The 19,020-nt window shown below is 43.9% G+C and overlaps 1 protein-coding gene across 1 annotated transcript; it reads right to left on the bottom strand.

Annotated features, from left to right (window-relative positions):
- Window positions 1-1,660: 1,660 nt before the first annotated feature.
- On the bottom strand, window positions 1,661-15,324 carry LOC114458693 (FYVE, RhoGEF and PH domain-containing protein 1-like). Its single transcript, XM_028441105.1, has 18 exons — window positions 15,038-15,324; window positions 9,938-10,186; window positions 9,666-9,858; window positions 8,896-9,550; window positions 8,727-8,816; window positions 8,266-8,414; window positions 8,030-8,186; window positions 7,199-7,337; window positions 6,875-6,933; window positions 5,428-5,574; window positions 5,231-5,323; window positions 4,118-4,197; window positions 3,786-3,816; window positions 3,577-3,678; window positions 3,362-3,490; window positions 3,116-3,274; window positions 2,807-2,953; window positions 1,661-1,970 (listed from the first exon to the last, which is right to left on the bottom strand). The coding sequence occupies exons 1-18, from the start codon at window positions 15,171-15,173 to the stop codon at window positions 1,695-1,697; spliced, it is 2,991 nt and encodes a 996-aa protein (XP_028296906.1). The 5' UTR covers window positions 15,174-15,324; the 3' UTR covers window positions 1,661-1,694.
- Between the last annotated feature and the right edge of the window lie 3,696 nt (window positions 15,325-19,020).

The following is a 19,020-nucleotide window of genomic DNA, read 5'->3' as shown; positions in this document are numbered from 1 at the left end:
TGTGTGTGTGTGTGTGTGTGTGTGTGTGTGTCTGCGTGTGTGTGTGTGTGTGTGTGTGTGTGTCTGCGTGGCCCGGGCTGTTAGCACAGAAGGCGAGCGGTGACCTTTGAACTTCACACAGAGAATAAATTATATTTACAGAGAAACTAAAGCCTATGTTGTCGTTTCTTTTCTTCTTGCATCGAGCAGAACACGGAAATATCCAACAATCATCATCACATCACACGATTTCACTAAAACACACAACGTCCCAGTGGCGCTGAAGACGCCAAAAGTCTTTAAAAGTCTTTAAATGGAGGATCAGTGAGTCTTTAAACCTTCAACACAGACTCAGATGTTTCTTCTTCTGGACTGTAGTTTAAACCTTCTCCATTTGTGCAGAAAACAGAATTTTTACTTTAAAGCCACAAAAAGTCCACAGCGTTAAAATGTCCCATAAAACACTGAGTGAACGCACAACAATCGATAACAACACATTCTTCTGTGTTCGAATCACATTTTCACCTCAGAGACGCTGGGATTCTTTCACTCCCAGTAGGAATGTCCCAGTACCGGTGTTCCCAGTACACCACTCACGTGTTTAGCGTGTTGCCCTTGATGTTGGTGGTAGAGATCTACTGGGTCCCCTGCCAAATGGTGATCAAAGAATCTAGTTTTAATAAAATATTGGTTTGAAAACCATGAATCCTGGAAACTTGACTGATGTTGGTGTTGCAGATTCAAAGGTCTCCATGTTAAATGGTGTACTGTGAATTTAAAGTTCTTTGTGGAATAATTGGAGGCTGTTGGTGGTATCAGGACATCCCTACATTTGATCAGCCACAACATTAGGACCATCACGACTCTCAACACACGACAAACCACTTTGACTCAAAGTCCCAGAACAACGAGGTCATAACGTGGAAACAAAGAAAACCTCTTCACTTTTACGTAAAAATCTCTTTCTTTCCTTTAAAATCAGACGTTTCTTCTTCAGGTAACAAACGCGTCAATCCATTTGTTGAATAAAATCCCAAAGAGGCGTAAAAACCTGCCTCACCCACAGGGAGAGACAGAGTCCACCTTAGTGTCCATAAAATCTGGAAGCTTCTTTTCTCAGACAAAATTTGGCATTAAAACGTCCGTTAAGTGCATTTAAATCCATTTCCTTTTGTGCAGATTCAACTTTAAAGCGTCTTTCGTAGAAGTAGAGTTAAAAAAAGCAACGATTGGGCTTGAGGGCGGGGCTTATTGGGGCAGAAAATGTTGATTTGTTGGAAGCTTCTTTCAAAAGCTATGTGGGTGGAGCCTGCATGGTTTCAGTATAATCATCCAATCAGAGTAAAGTAGATTTTTTAAATAGTTTGTTTATGTTTGGATAAACTTAAGCCGTTTCCACAACAACAGGCTGAGTGTTGAAATCTGTGAATTAAAAAAAAAACAAAAAACACCGGGAGTCACAGTTTATAAAGGCCCTGCCCACAAAGGTTTGATCCATGTTGGCTCCGCCCACAAGTACCTTAACTTCTCAAAGGTTTTAAAGATATAGGCTCCTCCCCCAGGTTGATTTGCAGATGAACCAATCGACTTTAAATATGTAGTCTGTGTGTCTCTGTGTGTGTCTTCGTGCGTGTATATGTTTATGTGTGTGTGTGTGTGTGTTTCTAAAAACCGAGCCCTCTTCATCATCACCATTTTTCCGTCATCCTAACCAATCACGTGTTCTCCTCCTCGTTTGCCGTCCCAAGCTCCTCCCCCTCTTCCTCCAGACTTTCTACGATTGGCCGGTGCAGCGGAGGCTCCTCCCCTCTGCCCGCCCTTGACAGAATGTCCATCCAGCGACGCTGTAGCTCCTCCCCCTCGGCGCTAAAGTACAGGGTCAGGTGACTCTGGGAGATCTTGAAGGCGTGGCGGCGCTCCAGGCGGTCACATGACTCAGGAAGAGCAACCTCGAAACCAATCAGAGGAACGCTTCGCTGTGCCTTTACGTCCTGAAAAAGAAAATGTTATTTATAAGCATTCTTTATAGTCCTCCATCTTTGTAGTCCTATTATCCCAATTTTTTTGTCCTATTACTTCCATCTTTGTAGTCCAATGTGCCTCCATCTTTGTAGTCATATCCCCCACATCATTGTAGTCCCATTAGCTCCATATTTGTAGTCCTATTACCTCCATCACTGTAGTCCTGTTACTGCCATATTTGTCATCATAAAATCCATCATTGTAGTTCTATCACTTCCATATTTGTAGTACTATTATCTCAAATTTTTTGTGCTACTACTGCTGCATTCAATTCCACTCTAAAGACCCATATAAATCTGACAGAATGAAGCGGAAAAGTGCAATAAAAATGGCCCGGGAGCTCGGGACCCTGACTCGGGAACTTGGGCAAGATCCAAGCAGCCCGAATCGGACGGAATGACATTTAGCAAATGGTGGCACCTTTCCTGAGACGTAAACAGTCACTTTCTCCTTAACTTTTACTTTCCATTCCCACTCTGTTCATTTGAACGCCGCTCTGCGTAAGTAATGATACCGTATAGTTCAATGCACTCTCTACAGTCTATGGTTCTATGAATCATACAGGATTTCTCTCGCTGGTGCATTCAAGTCTTACTTAAGTTTCTTTCTCTCTTATCCTCAAGGAGCTAATATACATTTATAATATATATTTCCCCAGCAAGCATTTTTGCTCCTCAAAAAATATAAAAACAAACATCATCTGACTGTGACCAGTCATGTTTTGAATGAAATGCATTTACCTCAGAGGTCTATTTTTGTAGTCCTATCTCCTATAACTAATCGTACCTGTTTAACTCTGTCGTACCTGAGGCGCTCCGTAGACGTAGAGCACCAACGGTTCGTTCTCAGGAATGACGAACCAGGCTTTGGTCCAGCCCCGCCCCCCTCCTTTCTCCATGTGATACAGGAAGCTGCAGATTACGCTATTTTCTGCAGCCAATGAGGCTTGTTTCTATGACAAAGAAAGTCACGTCATTGGCAGCAATGAATGGATGAAGCTTCATAAAGCGCTGCAGTACGCTTCAAAAGCCTACAACATTAGCCTACGACACCCCCTACTGGTTAATGTTCTTAATAAAAATCCTTATCACGTGATGCACACACACACACACACCTCTAAGATAGAGCGTCTGCGCTGAGAGCTGCTGCTCAGGCCGACCTGTGAAGGACACACGCCGACCAACATGGCGTAGCAGTCCACGCACACGCGGTTTGTTCGGTTGTTGTCGTAGGAAAGTCGAGCTCGGAACTCAGAGCATTTCCCACAAACCACCTGGATTTCAAACCAAGCGTTAACAGAACATGCGTAAAACGTGAACATGGTGAAACGTCACCCCTTGTGGTCACAGCGCGTACGTACATGTCCACAGGCTTTGCAGTGATGGCGTCTCTTGGTGATGGCGTTAAACGGCTCCTGACACTTCATACATAGAGTCACTTCCTTCTCTCTGATGGGCGTTGGGGCTCGTTTGCCCAGCTCCACACAGCTCTGAGGGAGACAACCATGTTAACATTAACGCTAACGTGGCTAGCACTACCACCAACAACCAGCAGCTGTGAGGGAGCGTGTCTTACCGGGGAGTGCGGTGGTGTGGACTCGTCGTCTCTGAGAGAACAAGTCAGGTGACGGAAACTCTCCACCGTCTGTTCGTGTCTCTGGATGGTCGCCTGGATGGCCTGGAACATGATAGCATACGTCACGCAAACCAAGCTATGCTAGGCTAACACAATGTCATATCAGTTTAAAGGAATGCTACTATAGTGTGTGTGTGTGTGTCTCTCACCTGGATCCAGTCTCTCTTCTCCACTTCCGTCCTGCAGAGACACAAACAAAGGTCAAAGGTCAGAAATTGTGCTGCAGTGAGACGACAACATTAAACATAAATAACTTAACAGAAAATAATAAGTAAAACCAGTTTAGATTGGAAAAATGTTTCATTGTTTTTAAATATTTTCAACTCATTTAGAAAATGTGAAAAACATGGCTAAGTAAATACAGTATCTACATTTGTGATGGAAAATGTTTTCCAAAATTTGAATTCAGGTTATTAAAAAACAAATCCTTCCTGTTATGAAATAAAAAATAAAATAAAAAATAAATGCTGTGGTGCAGTACCTGGCCTGTAGCTCCAGGGAGCGCTGTTTGCCTGAAACCAGGAACGTTCTTGGAACGGCGACGCTGCTCGTCTCTTTGAGCTGAGGATGAAGATACAAAAAGAGTGAATTAAAGAAATCACAGAAAACCATAGGATTAATAAAAGGTTTAATCCTCACTGAGCATCTGTAGGTTTTTATTTATTTTTAATGAATTTCTAGTAAACTAATGTTGAGTCTTCAGAGCAGGGCCGCGGGAAGTGGGGGTCCTGGGGTGCTGCAGCACCCCCTAGTGACGAGAAGGAGATAAAAAATAAAGGCATATGACCAACTCGGTGAGTTTCACTGCCTGCTAAAGCGAAGAGCTGCGCTCCTTTTTCTCCACTCACAAACAAACCACCAGTGAAAACAGCCGGTGTGATTAGCGGCTAATGCTAACCGAGCTCAGTGCGGACTTTCAAAGATGAAAAACTTTTACCTGCTACCACCACCTCCTCACTGATTCTCCTCCACGCCAAATCCTTCCTAGTCTGGTCCTGGTTATAAAGGTTGTGTCATACAGCTCCAGGTGGTCACACACAGCTTCTACTCCATGGTTGAATGGGTGAACAGACCAGTGACCGTGTTGACGTCATCGTCAACAAAGACTCTGATTGGCTTTCGTCATGTGAAACATCCGCAGGAGTTCAATATTTTCAACTCTTGCGAATGTGCGGGTGTGCGGATATGCGTAAAATCGAGAGCGCGCTCGCATGGCCAACGTACTTGATGTGCGGATTGCACCGCACTGCCGTGCTAGAAAGATTTCGTATCTGGGACGCATCTATCCATTGACTTTGTATGTAATCTGGACGTACGGACATTTTGTGATGCATCCATGTGAATGCAGCATTATGCTTGACGGGCGCGCCAAAAATGACGTTACCGTGTACCTCATGCTCGGAGCACTCAGGCAGATCGCCAGAACAGCATGGTTGTCACAAAATCCCACGGCACACCTGGACTTGCCTCCACTGCTCTAAACTTTACAGGTCAAGTCTCAAATCTTTAAAATCTTGAAAAGTTGGTTCTTGAGTCTTTAGAACACAGGTTTGGATTCTTTAGTGACTCAGTGAGTCGAGATTCATCTTCTTACCTCCATCCCGTCCACATTGATGCGAGCACGCACGCCGTACTTCTGACCAATCAGTCGCAGCTTTGGAACGCAGTAGAGCAGCCTGTCATTGAACTGGAGAGATACGCACACACACACACACACAAACACAACACAGAGGTGAGTGTGAGACATGAAGTAGTGTGACTGTTTCTCAACCTGGGGTACTGGTACCATACCAGAATCAGGTATCTGTCCTGCGTGGATCCGTTCTTATTGGACAGTTTCAGGATGTGTCCCTCCTTGATGAGCTCATTGGTCGGGTTGACGATGTCTTCTTCACCTCCCAGCAGCTCGTACACCTTCAGCAGCTTCCTCATTCGCTCCTGGGCAGCAGAGATTATTATTATTATTATTATTATTATTATTAGGGTCAGAGCACCAACAGTAGGACCCTATTGTAATGCACCTCATTTTTATTATTATTATTATTCTTACAAAAAAGTGATCACATTTCTGAGGGCCTAAACACGTTCAAATTCTCATGAAAATTTGAACGCATAATAGGACTGGCGAATAATGTGATATTTTAAGGGAATTGCACATGTAAATGGCAAAATGACTCAATAGCGCCCCCTTGAAAATTGGCCTTTTGGAATGTATTTGCTCCCAGCTGGGACTGATGACATCATCACTGTGGAAGAAGAACTGATCACATCATCAAAATATACTCTTCCTACAGTACGCTTGCATGGACGAGACCATATCAACAACGGATCGGACCAGAACTGCCATGGATATTGCAACTTTTGTCCTAAAAATATTCTGCATGAATGAACGTTCCCAGAGAGCTTCTATACAGCATTTTTTAGGGCACAGAATCTACACTTAGACAAAGAACTGCAAACAACACAATAACTATTACTTCAGTACACTGAGGACTTCCCTGATTTGGGTAAGTACTGCTATTTCTTTCTACCACAAACACACATTCCAAAAGATTACATAATGTAAGCTTATTGTCTAATGATTTACATCTGTTTTATACCCACACAAAAACAAATCAAGCCCCTCCAACACCACAAGAGGACCTGGGAACAAACCCCATCAGCAAGCCAGACAACTAAAACTGCTTCATTTCTACACTTGCATCCAATACTGCACTGTTAAAATACTTCACACATTCATATTTTTGTTTTAAACATACATGGTTATTTGGTTGTGTTATAAAACAATCTTGACAATAAAGTTGAATCTTTATAGATGTAAATATTTCTCTAAGCAGCCTGTTCACTTGGATGGTGTGCTACGCTTATGGAAGTTATGAAGTGTTTGTAGAGCTAAGTAGATCCTCATTAATCAAAGCAGTTTTCATTTGTATGCCAAAAATTTTTGCTATGGTTAAACCCAACCGTCATTGATAGTCATAGTGCCACCTACTGGTAAAAGGAAATCATAGGCAATATATTTGCACAGAACATTGCAGAAAAGTTCGTAAAAGTAACCCTAACCCTTGAAAATGGTCAGCTACGTCTTAACACCTGAAAATATCTGCCACACCCCGACATGTAACACATCGCAACGTGCACCACGTCCTGACACTCGTGTGGTTGCGAGGGCCCGTCAACGCTGCTTGCAGCTTTAATTATCATTATTATTATGATCAGTGCAGCGTGACCCACTCACCATCTTCCTAATGGCAGCGTTGGAGTGTTCAGCAGCGGTGGCGATGAGCTCCAGAGACTCTGTAAATAAAGACACACAACGCCTCCTCAGACTCTACGCTTCGCTTTCCTCCAAGAGAATCATTTTGTGTGTGTTCCTGCTGCGCAAACGGCATGTTCTAACCACACACTCATTAAAGCAGTGAAACATTTGATCACACTGAGTACTGACTGGTCATCATGTTGTTATCCTGTCACCATCTAAAACTACAACATTCTTCTCCTTTACACCTCAGAGCCTGTCTATCTGCTTCTGTGGGTGTCTCATATAACCGTCTCTACTCACTCTGAGCGTCCCTGTGGTCCTGGTCATCCTCAGGAAGACGATGAAGATAATCTTTGAGTAGCAGCTCATAGCGAGGAATCCTCTGGACTGGTTCCAACATGTGATGCTGTAGAGTGAGGTTCCCACAACGCTCCTCCCTCTGACACACACACACACACACACACACACACACACACACACACACACACACACACACACACACACACACACACACACACACACACACACACACACACACACACACACACACACACACACACACACACACTTTTTTGTGTTCAATCCATTTCAATGAGAAAGGAATCATAGATTTTTTAGATGTTTTCCACTTCAGTCCAGTAGAGGCCAGTACATGTACTATGTTAAAGGGCAGTATTATCAAAATTCATTTTCTAATGGTTATGCTACAGTGACATACATTCCTTTAGCCTCATTCAAAAGTTCTGTTTCCTCCCTCCCTCGTTATTCCACATTTTGTAAATGTGGACAAAACAACAAACAACTATCGTCTTAAATTGACTATTTCTGTGGCTAAAAGAGGTGAGGAGGAAAAGGACGACTGTTAATGGTTTAATGCTGATGTGAAAAAAACACACACTGAAGCAATGTGTGTGATGCAGTGTGTGTTTACGCCCACTCATGCATATGCACAAAGGCCCAGTAAACAGCCTGTTTTTAAGAGCACTGTAAAAGTGACTTTTCAGAGGAGATGGGTGAAAAATAGCATAATACTGGACCTTTAGTGTTAATTACAGATAGTGTAAAACCGTTTATTGTTTGTTTAGAGTTGTTTGCCTATGTTCAAACTGATGTTGTTTATTGTTTGTTTACCTGTGTTTCCTGGACGATGGCCTTAAACGGCGCTGATCGTTCCATCCACACGTTGACCAGTTCCATGGATCGGTCAAAGTTCTTCACGTACTCTCCGTACATCTTGAGGAACGGAGCCAGTTTCTGGAGGATGTCTCCGATGCGAGGGTTGGAGTTCCTGCAGGAGGAGAACCTCACCGTGTTACCGTGGCGATGCTAAAGGAACACTGGGAGGGGGGCCGAGCGAATGGTCTCACCACTCCTCCATGCGTTTCTGCAGCGCGGGCAGCAGGAACTGCTGGTGGAAGCAGTAGATGGAGCAGATGTTCGAGAAGATGCCATGGACCACATCACAGGGGAAGGAGGAGCGGCTACGGGCCTCCTCCAGGAGACGCAGACAGAAGACCTGCAGCATGTTTCCATGGCAACAAAAACAGAGGGATGGAAATGCTTTTTTAAAAACATCACCTTTGAAATTTAGAAACTACCAGAGCCCTGCCCCTTTACCCTTTGACCCTGTTCAGACAGCGCTGCTATGTGCTAAGCTAACCCAAACATATGTGACTGGCCGCAACGTGCTAAGCTACAGTAACAGATTTATTCTATATATGTGTGTAATAAAGGAAAAGGCAGTGTTATTAACTATAAACAAAAGGAAACATTACAAATCTTTGTAGAAAACTCATACATTCCTCAGGGATAACATGTAAGCTCCTACCTGGTCCAGCAGGTGGAGTTTGGAGACGTAGGCGGTCTCTGTTAGCAGTAGCTCATTAGCAATGTTGAAGACTCTCTGTTGGACGGACAACTGGACACACACGAAGAGACACACACACTGTGATTAGTGTTTCTGTTGATGTTTGTTTTTGTTATTTGTTTTTGTTTACCTCTGCTGTTTCCTGCATGTCTGTTTTGGGCGTGGTCAGCACGAGCGTTAGCTCCGCCTCTTCCTCATCACTGTCCTCAGAGAACTCCCTCCTGGATCGAGCTCCGCCCCTCAGCTCGAGTCCCTCTGCTCTCCCACTGGCTGAGCAGGGCCGGAGGGCGGGGCTGCACGGATAGGCTCCTCCCCCTTCATCCACGCCAGCGAAGCAGAGCTCTTCACTGTGTGACGGCGAGCTGATGCTGTCGATGCCGCTGTCGCGATTGGCCAGCTTCCCGTCCGTCTGCGATGAGGGGAGGGACAGGCGCTCGGAGGGCAGCTCTGATTGGTCACTGGGTGGGGTCGGATCCCTCATCTCCACAACAACCGCGTCATCGTCATCCAGGTGCTTCTCCGAGGCACTGTAACCCGACTCCATGGAGAGACGCTTCTGCTGGACGTCGTCCCGACACGCCGCTACCAACTCTTCATCATCATCATCATCATCAGCCTCTCCAACCTCCCCTTCATCACCATCATCATCATCATCACCTGTGGGAGCAGGGGAGGAGGACGAGGAGGAGGATGAAGGTGACGAAGGCCTGAAGGCAGAGGCAGAGTCAGGAAGGCGGGGACAGATAGCTCCGCCCGTGATGTCAGGAACAACGATGATCTGCTCTCTGTCAACAAACAACACTTGTTATTCAGTTAGTACAAAGATGGCGCACACAGGACTACAAAGATGGCGCACACAGGACTACAAAGATGGAGGACGCAGGACAACAAGCAGCTCACCGCTCAAACTTCTCTATGAGGGACAGGACACATGTGGGGGAGGCGGTGCCATCAGCTCGAAGAGGCGGAGTCCGACCTCGAGGATCAAATGGGAGGGCCCGGCCGGGTGGAGGTGGGAGGGGCTTTTGTGGAGCTCGGGGGCGTGGCCTTGGCGTGGTGGGTTGCTGCTGAAGGTGAGCGGGCTTTGGGGGCACTGTTTGATGACATCATAGGTAGAGCTCTTGGTTCAGTTTGTGCTGTTAATGCTGCTAACAATGCTAACGGTTGCTCACCCTGAGGTTTGGGCCCCGGCAGCGAAGGCCGGCTCCTGCTCCGAGGTGTTACTGTGGTAACCAGCAGCTCAGGCGGTCCGTTGTCCTCGCATCGCTCCATAGGCTCCGCCCCTTCCTGTAAAGACACAGGACCAGATGTGGGCGAGCCGGGCGCCGCGCCAGCATCGTCCACAGCTGTCAGGTGACCACAGGGAGAGCAGGACGAGTCCAGAGTGCTGCTCAGCAGAGGGTGGCCTGAGGAGGCGGGGCCTGAGGAGGAGAGGGCAAAGTCAGGAGAGACAGAATTCATGTAAATTCAAACATTACATGTTTGTGTTGCTAAACACATCCATGTGACTGTGAGGGAGTGGAAGAGTAGGTGATTTTACATGATGGACCTGAACACAGCATTTCACGCCCTAGAGCGTGATGACATCAGAAGCGGCGAGTCAGCAAACATGGCTGACAGAAAAGCTTCATTGTCCTTTCTTTGTAGTTTTTAATACTTTATTTGTAAATATTATACCTTTATTTTTACTCCATCCTGTTTTCCTCATTTTTTTCAAATGTATTTACTACATCACATAGTTTATCTATAGGAGAAAGGAAAGGAATAGACGTACATAGAGCAGATAATGGATGAATGGATGGATGAACGAACAGATGGATGGATGGATGGATGGAGTATGGATGGGTGAATGATGGATATGTGGATGGACAGATGAACAAACAGATGGATGGATGGATGGAAGCACAGTTATGATCTGAACCTCACTGAGTTCTTCACTCATCTCCAAACAGAAGCTTTTATTTTGATGGAGATTCAATGATGCCACAATATTTGTGACCACAAATACAGACAATAATAATAATAATAATAATAATAATAATAATAATAATAATAATTAGACATTGATCAGTGTCTCTAACCAAGACAATCATTCAGTCAAAGGCATTAGATCCTAATCATAAAGAATCTATCAGAGATCAGTGATCAATATCAACAGATTGTTCATTAGAAGGAGGAGGAGCTTCATCATCATCATCATCATCTGCTCACTCTGCACATTCACCTCAGTTTAGCACGGTGTGCGCGAGCCTGCGTGAAGGTGTGCGCGTGCGTGTCCCTCAACTGCATTTTGGATTGAGACAAATTAAAGGTCACGAGACGAATTTGTGTGTGTGTGTGTGTGTCAGCCTCTGCAGAATCTCTCTCACACACACACACGCACACGCACACGCACACACACCTCCATCCGTCGATGGATTACAGCGTGGATGAATACACAAGCATGCACACGCTCATTGATCGATCACTGGCTGCTGTGACAGATGCTGCTGTAGGTGTGCGCGCGTGCTCGTGCACGTCGCAGCCACACTAGCCTACTTTCACTGCGGAGAGATGTCGGTCAGTGTGTGCGCGTACACGGAGCCGCTCGGGTGCGCGCCTGTCATTCATGTCATTTTCTATCTCGACACGGTGTTTATCACCGCGTGCGTGCGTAAATGATTGCGGTCGCGTGCGCGCGCACTCACCCCTGCTCGTGCTGCTTCGGTCCATGTACATCGCGCAGCAAAACACCAATCCGGTCATTAAAGAGCGCGTGGGTGCAGGGAGAGAGCCTCCCCGCCTCCCACCGTGCACCGGGAAACCGGGTTAGATCCACGAGCACCGGTACCGGTCCGGACCGACCGCTGGAACCGTTCGGTTTGATCCACTGAGCAGCCCGGTGTGACGGAGAGGGGCGGGGCCGCAGCACAGCGATGCGCGCTCTCTCTCTCTCTCTCTCTCTCTCTCTCTCTCTCTCTCGTTTCCATGACAACAAATTAAAGTGGAGGGAGGTGGATTAAGCGTCACGTGATGTGTGACCCAGTCTGCTCCTCACATTAAATATGTTTGAGCTTCATCATGTATAAATGAGTTCATCATGACTCCAAAATTGCTGTTATGGTCTAAGTGATGACCATTTTAACTAGTGACCCACCTTAATTAGTCGAGCTGGTTGTTATGGTAACGGGGATGAGTGTCAGGCTGCAGTCGCTGGTTTGATTGTAGAGATTGTTTGTCTCTCTCTCTCTCTCACACACACACACACACGCACACACACATACACTTTCTGCATTTGCATAAATCAGAGATTTGAGAACTTTTATAATAGGGGGCGGGGCAACAAACATGTGACTGTATCTAATCTACGGGTCACATGGTCAACATTCACGTCAGCATTAGAATAACGACCAATCAGAGCATTATTTAGTCCCTCGAATAATTTGCAATTTTTCGACTAACTATTAACACACATTCAGCCACTCAAAGCTGAATCATGGCAACATTTACGCAGAGTCTGTTAGGTGTTGCAACAAATTCCGTGACCAAACAGAAATGTTTCCGGTTGATGCTTGGGTTAGCTTAGCATGTAGCAACCACTCCCACATATTTGGGTTAGCTTAGCATGTAGCAACCACTCCCACATATTTGGATTAGCTTAGCATGTAGCAGTGCTGTCTGAGTAGGGTCAAGATATAAAGGGGCGGGGCTATGTTAGCTTCTATTTAGTTTAACGTGTTTCATTGGCTCAGAATCTGTTGGATCCACTGCAGCAGGTTGACCTTGAATGACCTTTAACAGCCTTTAATGACCTCTATATGACCGACACAGCTGATCACTGGACATCTGAACTGGAAAACATATTTCGACTGTCATCACGCAATCTTAGAGCTGCAGATTTAATAATCCTGACTTTACTGAGCTGCTCTGACATCCTCTGAGCCTTCATCTGTCTACAGCTTTTATTCTGAAAATGTCCCCTTTAGAATAAAAGGTGTGGTTTGCAGTACACAGACAATGTTAGAGGGATTACAGAAAACTAACAGGAAGTGAGCTCATCACTCCCACCTACTTCAGTCTCTAATGGGGGAGAGCATGCAAACTTCACACAGAAACTTCCCTAGTAGTCAAACTCAGAATGCTAATGCTAATGCTAGCAGTTTGGATGATTTCATGCCCCCAGCCTGTGAACCTGCACATAGTCGCTCCTTTAAAGGCGACGCAGCCATCAGTCACTCTGTTATCAGACAGCTGTGAAGAGGCGGGGTTAAAAATAGGAGCAAGTGTGTGTGTGTGTGTGTGTGTGAGAGAGAGATCAGGATTGTCCCACTGATCATAAATGCCTCACAATAAAGACATATTAGAATCACTGAGGAAGTAAGATATTTATCAGTTTGAAGCCCCGCCCCTTCACCCTTTGACCCTGCTCAGCCAATCCCGCTACATGCTAAGCTGGTCTCTACAGGCTAAGCTGACCAAACATGCAGGACTGGTGGCTATGTGCTAAGCTAACCAAACATGCAGGACTGGTGGCTACATGCTAAGCTAACCAAACATGTGGTACTGGTGGCTACATGTTAAGCTAATCAAACATGTGGAACTGGTTGCTACGTGCTAAGCTAACTGAACATGGGAACTGGTTTTTGTATGGCAGAGCTGCCAAGCCTCACCCTTTGAGAGTGACAGTCACGTAATTTGACCTTGACATCTCTCACGCTTATATTTCCCCATTCAATACTTTATATATTTTTTTTCATCATAATGAACTTTGGTCTTTGCGGCTTGCCGTAGCTCAAGTAACTCTGATTGACTGACTGAGATAACCAATCCCAGACCAATCCATGTCTCCTTGTGCCTAAATCTAACCAACCATAGCAGGCATCACACAATAATAAACCAATCAGAAGCAACGTAAGGCGGGTCTTGACGAGCCGTCTCTAAGGACACCTCACACAACACGCACGGACTTGTCAACATGCTTTCAGAAAAAAAGTTTTAAGCGTTCAAACACTGCTTAAAGTAGGATTTTATTAATATGATTGTTACCTCAATAACAAATGGAAATCACTAGACTAATATGCCGCCTTGTTATGTAGCAAGTGTTGCCAATGCTAATGCTACACCACTTTAGTTAAACAAAGTAAAAAGACTGTGTGTGACTAAAAGAACATGTCAGACCTTTTGTTTGATGTTAATTGTACTTGGAACCAGTTTTATAAATTGCTTACATGCAATAAAAAAATCTTTGAAAATTACCTTGTCTTAAATGATCTTTTATTCCTTTTTTCCATTTGGGGCAATGGTTTTAGGTAGGTGAATTGGTTTGTTTTATTGGTAAATAACTTTAAAATAGTCTAAATGATTTGAATGACAAAAATCGGGATGTGATCGGGATTTTACAAAAAATAAATTGTGATATGATTTTTTTCCCCATATCGCCCACTCCTACGTGTGTGTCTGTGCTAGACATTAACTTAAATGAATTAAAACTCTTATTCAGCTACTACCAGTGTTATAAACACTGGTAGTAGCTGAATTGCACTTATAGGTTATATCAGCATAAATACATAGTAAATGAAACAAATGTCTTGTCTAATCTCATGTTCATTTGAACTCTTATGATTATTTCTATAGACATTGAGTCTGCTGCTGAGACATTCATTCAATCAAAAAACACTTGATGTTTTAATGTTTTTTACATGATTATCTTTTTAATGACGTCCTTTCTGTTGCAGACAAGGAGAGCTGAGGTAAAGGTAGCACTGCCTTGGGCCACAGTGTTGTAAGTGGGAGCCCCCTGCCTCTGTCATCATCAACATCTGTGACAAACACCTACAACATGACACATGTCCCCAGATAAATGATGGAGAGTTGGTTGAAATTAAATATTGACAAATAAATGTATTTTGTCAAAATTCTTGTTAGTTTTCATTTCTAATTTCTGGTTAATTAAAACTAGCATTAGGAGGCCACAGTGCAGGGAGAGCTGCTGGTATGGAGGTGATGACATCATTCTGAAGGTAGAAATCAACATTAAAACAGGACAAAGCCATGTTAAAAAAGGCCACATATTTTTTCGCCAGAATGCATCAGGTCAATAAAGTCTCACTCTTGTCATTTTCTGAAACTTGGCAGCCCTGGTGTATGGAGTTCCTTCAGTCTCAGGAAGAAGAACATTTAGCGTCTAATTCGTGGAACACAAAGATTTATCTTCAAGTTTCCCTCTCCCTCACCTGAAATTTAAAAACTAGGCATGTGTGCGCTTTTTGAATGTGGAGCAGCCATTCACTCACCTGTCCTGTGGGGGGAGCTGTTGTTGAACTGGAGGTGGTAGGAGAACTTCATTGCGCTGAAATGACGGGAGAAGGACGTTAGTGGCGGAGTCAGAGTGTCTCCGAGGTGGGCGGTCGGAGGCCGGTTCAGGCGCATGACGACACCCACGCACAGATCAGAGGAAACTGCCTGTCTTCATGACTCTTATTGTGAAGGATCTTGTTGAAATGCACCTTCCTCTTTGTATTTTGCCCAAAAAGCAGACTTCTCAAAAAACCTGTTCCTGGAGTTTCTAACAAACATCGGTTCAACGGCGTTCTCCATTCAGACGGTTCAAGCACTGGTTGAGAACCAGATTATCCCAAATGGTTCCAGTTGTCCCAGTATGTGGTCTATCAGGGATGGATCTGCTGGTCTGCTTGCTGAAGTTATTCCCTTCAGTGTCATTGGGTTACTCGGTCCCATTAGAAGGATGGGCCTGTTCAGGTTCTTGTGGTCCAAGGGTTGTTGGTCAATGCAGGATTTGGTTTTAGCCCAGTCTGGTTTGTGGACCTGTGTGGTAGTCTTGTTTCTCTAGGATCTAGTCTAGTTTCAGTCTCTTTGGTTTGGTTTGTTGAATGTTGATCTGATGGATTCTTGGGGGTTGGTGTCCGTCTTTTTTTGACTGTCAGATGTTCAGATCCACCGGGCTCATGTGGTTGATCGGGGTCTGCTCATTTGGACTGAGGTCTGTTTCAGAGTTCAAGTCGTCTAGGATTTACTGGTTGCTGGTTTTAGGTTTCTGGTGTACTAACCAGTGGATCTGGTTCTTGGATCTTGGGTAATGTCTGACAGTTTGGTTGTGTCCCTTGATCTCCAAGGACCTGTTCTGGTTCTGGTGTTTATGTCTGTGGTTGTGGTTTTGATGGTCCAGTTGCTTCTTTTTCTACCATTAGTTTTTTCAGTTCCTGAGAGTCTGGCCTCTGGAGGTTTTTCTTTGCCCCGTTGGTCCTCTCACGTGTCAGGTTTGTTCGTTGATCCAGTTTCTGAGGGTTCACTTCCAAAGGCAAAGGTTCAGTCGCTGGTGTTTGGTTTTCTTTGGTATGAACTGGTTTGGTTTTGGTTCAGTATTCAGGCCCTGGTGGATCTGGTCTTTGGCTGGATGTGGTCTTCTATGGTTTACTTTGATGGTTTTTGGATCTTTGGTGTAACACTAACCACTCGTTCTGCTCCTGATGCTTTGGTGAAGTCTTGAGGATAAGTGTGCGTGGGTTCACCTCCAGGTCTTGGTCTGGCTCTGACTGAAGTCACGTGGAGGTCAGAGTCATGTGGCCCTCCTTCATCCTCCCCCTCTCTCTCCCATCTCCCCTTCGTCTCCGTCACTCTTTCAGGACACGGTTGTCCCGTCTGTTCTCCTCTCCATCTCCGTCCGCTCACAAACAATCCAACAAGACTGAAGTCTGGAAGTTCCTCAGAGTGAGGAGAGAAAGTGCCGACTCAGCGTTCTGTGACTTTTCCTCCTCCTCTTTCTCTCCCTCCGAGTTTTGCTCCTTCTTTGTTCAGTGGCTCAGACGTCTGACTCCTCCTCCTCCTCCGTCCAGACATCAGAGACATCTGATCCTCCTTCTCCTCCGTCTGTTTCCCATTTTCTCCTCTTCCCTTTTTCTTCCTGCTTTTTCCTTTTTTCCTCCTGTTTTCTTTTTTGTGGCTGAAACTCGAGGAGAAAGAAAAACGAAGCAGAAACATTCCAGCTGCATTTTTCCAGCAGAGCCACAGATGACCTGGTTTTTTCCCCCTGGAAAGTTAAATGCAGCAGAGTTTATAAAAGCTCCACAGGATGCAGATAGTATTAATAGCGCTCAGTGATGTCACTTCCTGTGAAGCTCAGACACTCAACATCACCTTCTGCTGAGAACCAGAGGAACATCTCCAGGAACCAAAACTCCTTCAGTCTCATTCTGTGCAGCCACAAATATAAACGCACAAAATTGCTAAAAACATACACAAAACAGCAAAGAAAACACTCAAAATCACAAATAAATAAGTAAAAATAAACTAAAACTGGCAATTTTATGCAATTCTGAGTACATGCACCTGATTTATAACAAATCTTTGACAAAGTAGTTCTAAAGCTTTACATTGGCCACAATTACATGATGTTTTTTCATTCCGAATTATTTTCCAGTTAAATTATTTGGAATTAAAATATTCTGGGCATAGGTTGATAGGGATAAAAAACATAAATAGGCTCGTCCACTCTGTTGATAGTTCCAACCTAACAGCGTTTGTAATGTTATTCCAGAAATTGTTAGTGTTTTAATAGGATTCATATTATTAATATTATACATATTCAGACTCGCTGAGGTTTCCAGAGTTTTTTGCTGATGCCGATTTTGGCCAATCCAAGCACTTTTAAAAACTGATGGAAGCCAGGCAGTCCTCTGCCTTCCACCCCTGGTGAATGAAAACACCGACTACCTGGGTCTCCAGCAGGTGGATTTGGACTCTACCCTGGAATGATGCACATATCTGAGCACTGTTGTAAAACTGATGTGAGAAACAGTTCAAAGTGACAGACCTACTTCCACACTCCTCTCCCAAGCTTTCAACTTTTGATTATGTATTTTCTGTATTTACCTTTATTGTTGTTGTTGGTTTCTTATTCTTACTGGTGTAGTTGTCTTAACAACTGTAAAGTGTTTGAGTTTTTCAAAAGTGCTTATAAATAAAATGTGTTATTATTGATGGGATAAGCGAGTGTGAAAAGGACAGTATGAGTTCTCACTGTGAAAAGGTACATTTACGAGGTCCACCATTCACTAACCGGGTCCATGATTTTTTTATTAAGCTAATATTTTAATTCAATTTACAAATTTGAAGGAAGTGCACAAGATGAACAGATCGATAAGTGAACTAACGCCATCAGCTGAAACAGTTTGAAAAATCAGGAGAAACTGAATTTTCAGCTCGTGTGCAGCATTAGCTTTAGCAGCATTAGCTTTAGCAGCTAACAGTCTTTCTGCCTTGGAGAATGGTACTACATTTACGCAACAAATCTTTTGCGTAAATCAACGCTCAAATGGGTAAAATTTTCTAAATCTCTGTCAGACTCGCTTCCTTATGGAAGCCCGATTCCGCCACAATTATTCCGTCATAATTATGAGAAAGAAAGTCATAATTATGCGTTAGTAAAGTCATAATTATGAGAAACAAAGTCATAATTGAGTTAGTAAAGTCATAATTATGAGATAGAAACATTTTTGGTACATCCATCTGTACCCATGGCACTGACCAGAAATCTCCATTTGAACCGTGCTCTACTTCAGCCACATCAGTTTTATCCTTTTCGACACCAGAGCCTCTTTTTGCTTTGTATCTTTTCAAGGGTGCGTTTACTCAGCATATTTCTATGTGAATTTGCAAGCAAACAAAGTATTTCATCATTTGTAAAGCCTAAAATCTAAAGTAGTCTTTGATAGTCTGATCAGCATCTCTGTGTCAGCTCAACACATGAACAAGCTGCTGTAAATGTGTTTAAGTATCTCATAAATATGACTTTACTAACTCATAACTATGACTTTCTATCTCATAATTATGACTTTACTAACTCATAACTATGACTTTCTATCTCATAATTATGACTTTCTTTCTTATAATTATGACTTTCCTTGGTAATTTTTTTTTCGTGGCGGAAACGGGCTTCCATACTTCCTACACCGTCAGACATGGCGAGTTTATCCTTCCTGATCTTTGACTTAATGCAGAAGAACTGAACCAGTGCAAGAGTGTGAAAAGGTTTATTATTGGCTGAAGGTGTCATTCTAATGTGGATTTTAAATCAGTTCAGGTTGGATTCTCTGTGTCACTGAGTTAATTAGTCAGTAGCTGTGTTTCTATTACAGTTTTTTTTTTACAAAATGAAAGTAATATTTCTAAAGTTTCCACAAAGTCTGTGTTTGAAGGTGTTTTGGGGGAGGAGCCTGGTAACTCTGATGAAATCTCATCCCATGAAAGTTCTCTTTAG

Source organism: Gouania willdenowi, unplaced genomic scaffold, assembly GCF_900634775.1.
Source record: "Gouania willdenowi unplaced genomic scaffold, fGouWil2.1 scaffold_15_arrow_ctg1, whole genome shotgun sequence".
In the NCBI taxonomy this organism is placed as follows: domain Eukaryota; kingdom Metazoa; phylum Chordata; class Actinopteri; order Blenniiformes; family Gobiesocidae; genus Gouania; species Gouania willdenowi.
Note: the sequence above shows the minus strand (reverse complement) of the source record. Positions and strands in the feature narration are given on the sequence as shown.

Excerpts from the sequence above, each read along its gene's own strand:
- LOC114458693 (XM_028441105.1), bottom strand. The coding sequence starts at position 15,173 with ATGCGCCTGAACCGGCCTCCGACCGCCCACCTCGGAGACACTCTGACT. Across the intron at positions 8,187-8,265 it reads CAGAAACGCATGGAGGAGTG|GAACTCCAACCCTCGCATCG; the intron begins GTGAGACCATTC and ends CTCCTCCTGCAG. Across the intron at positions 3,679-3,785 it reads AGAAGAGAGACTGGATCCAG|GCCATCCAGGCGACCATCCA; the intron begins GTGAGAGACACA and ends ATCATGTTCCAG.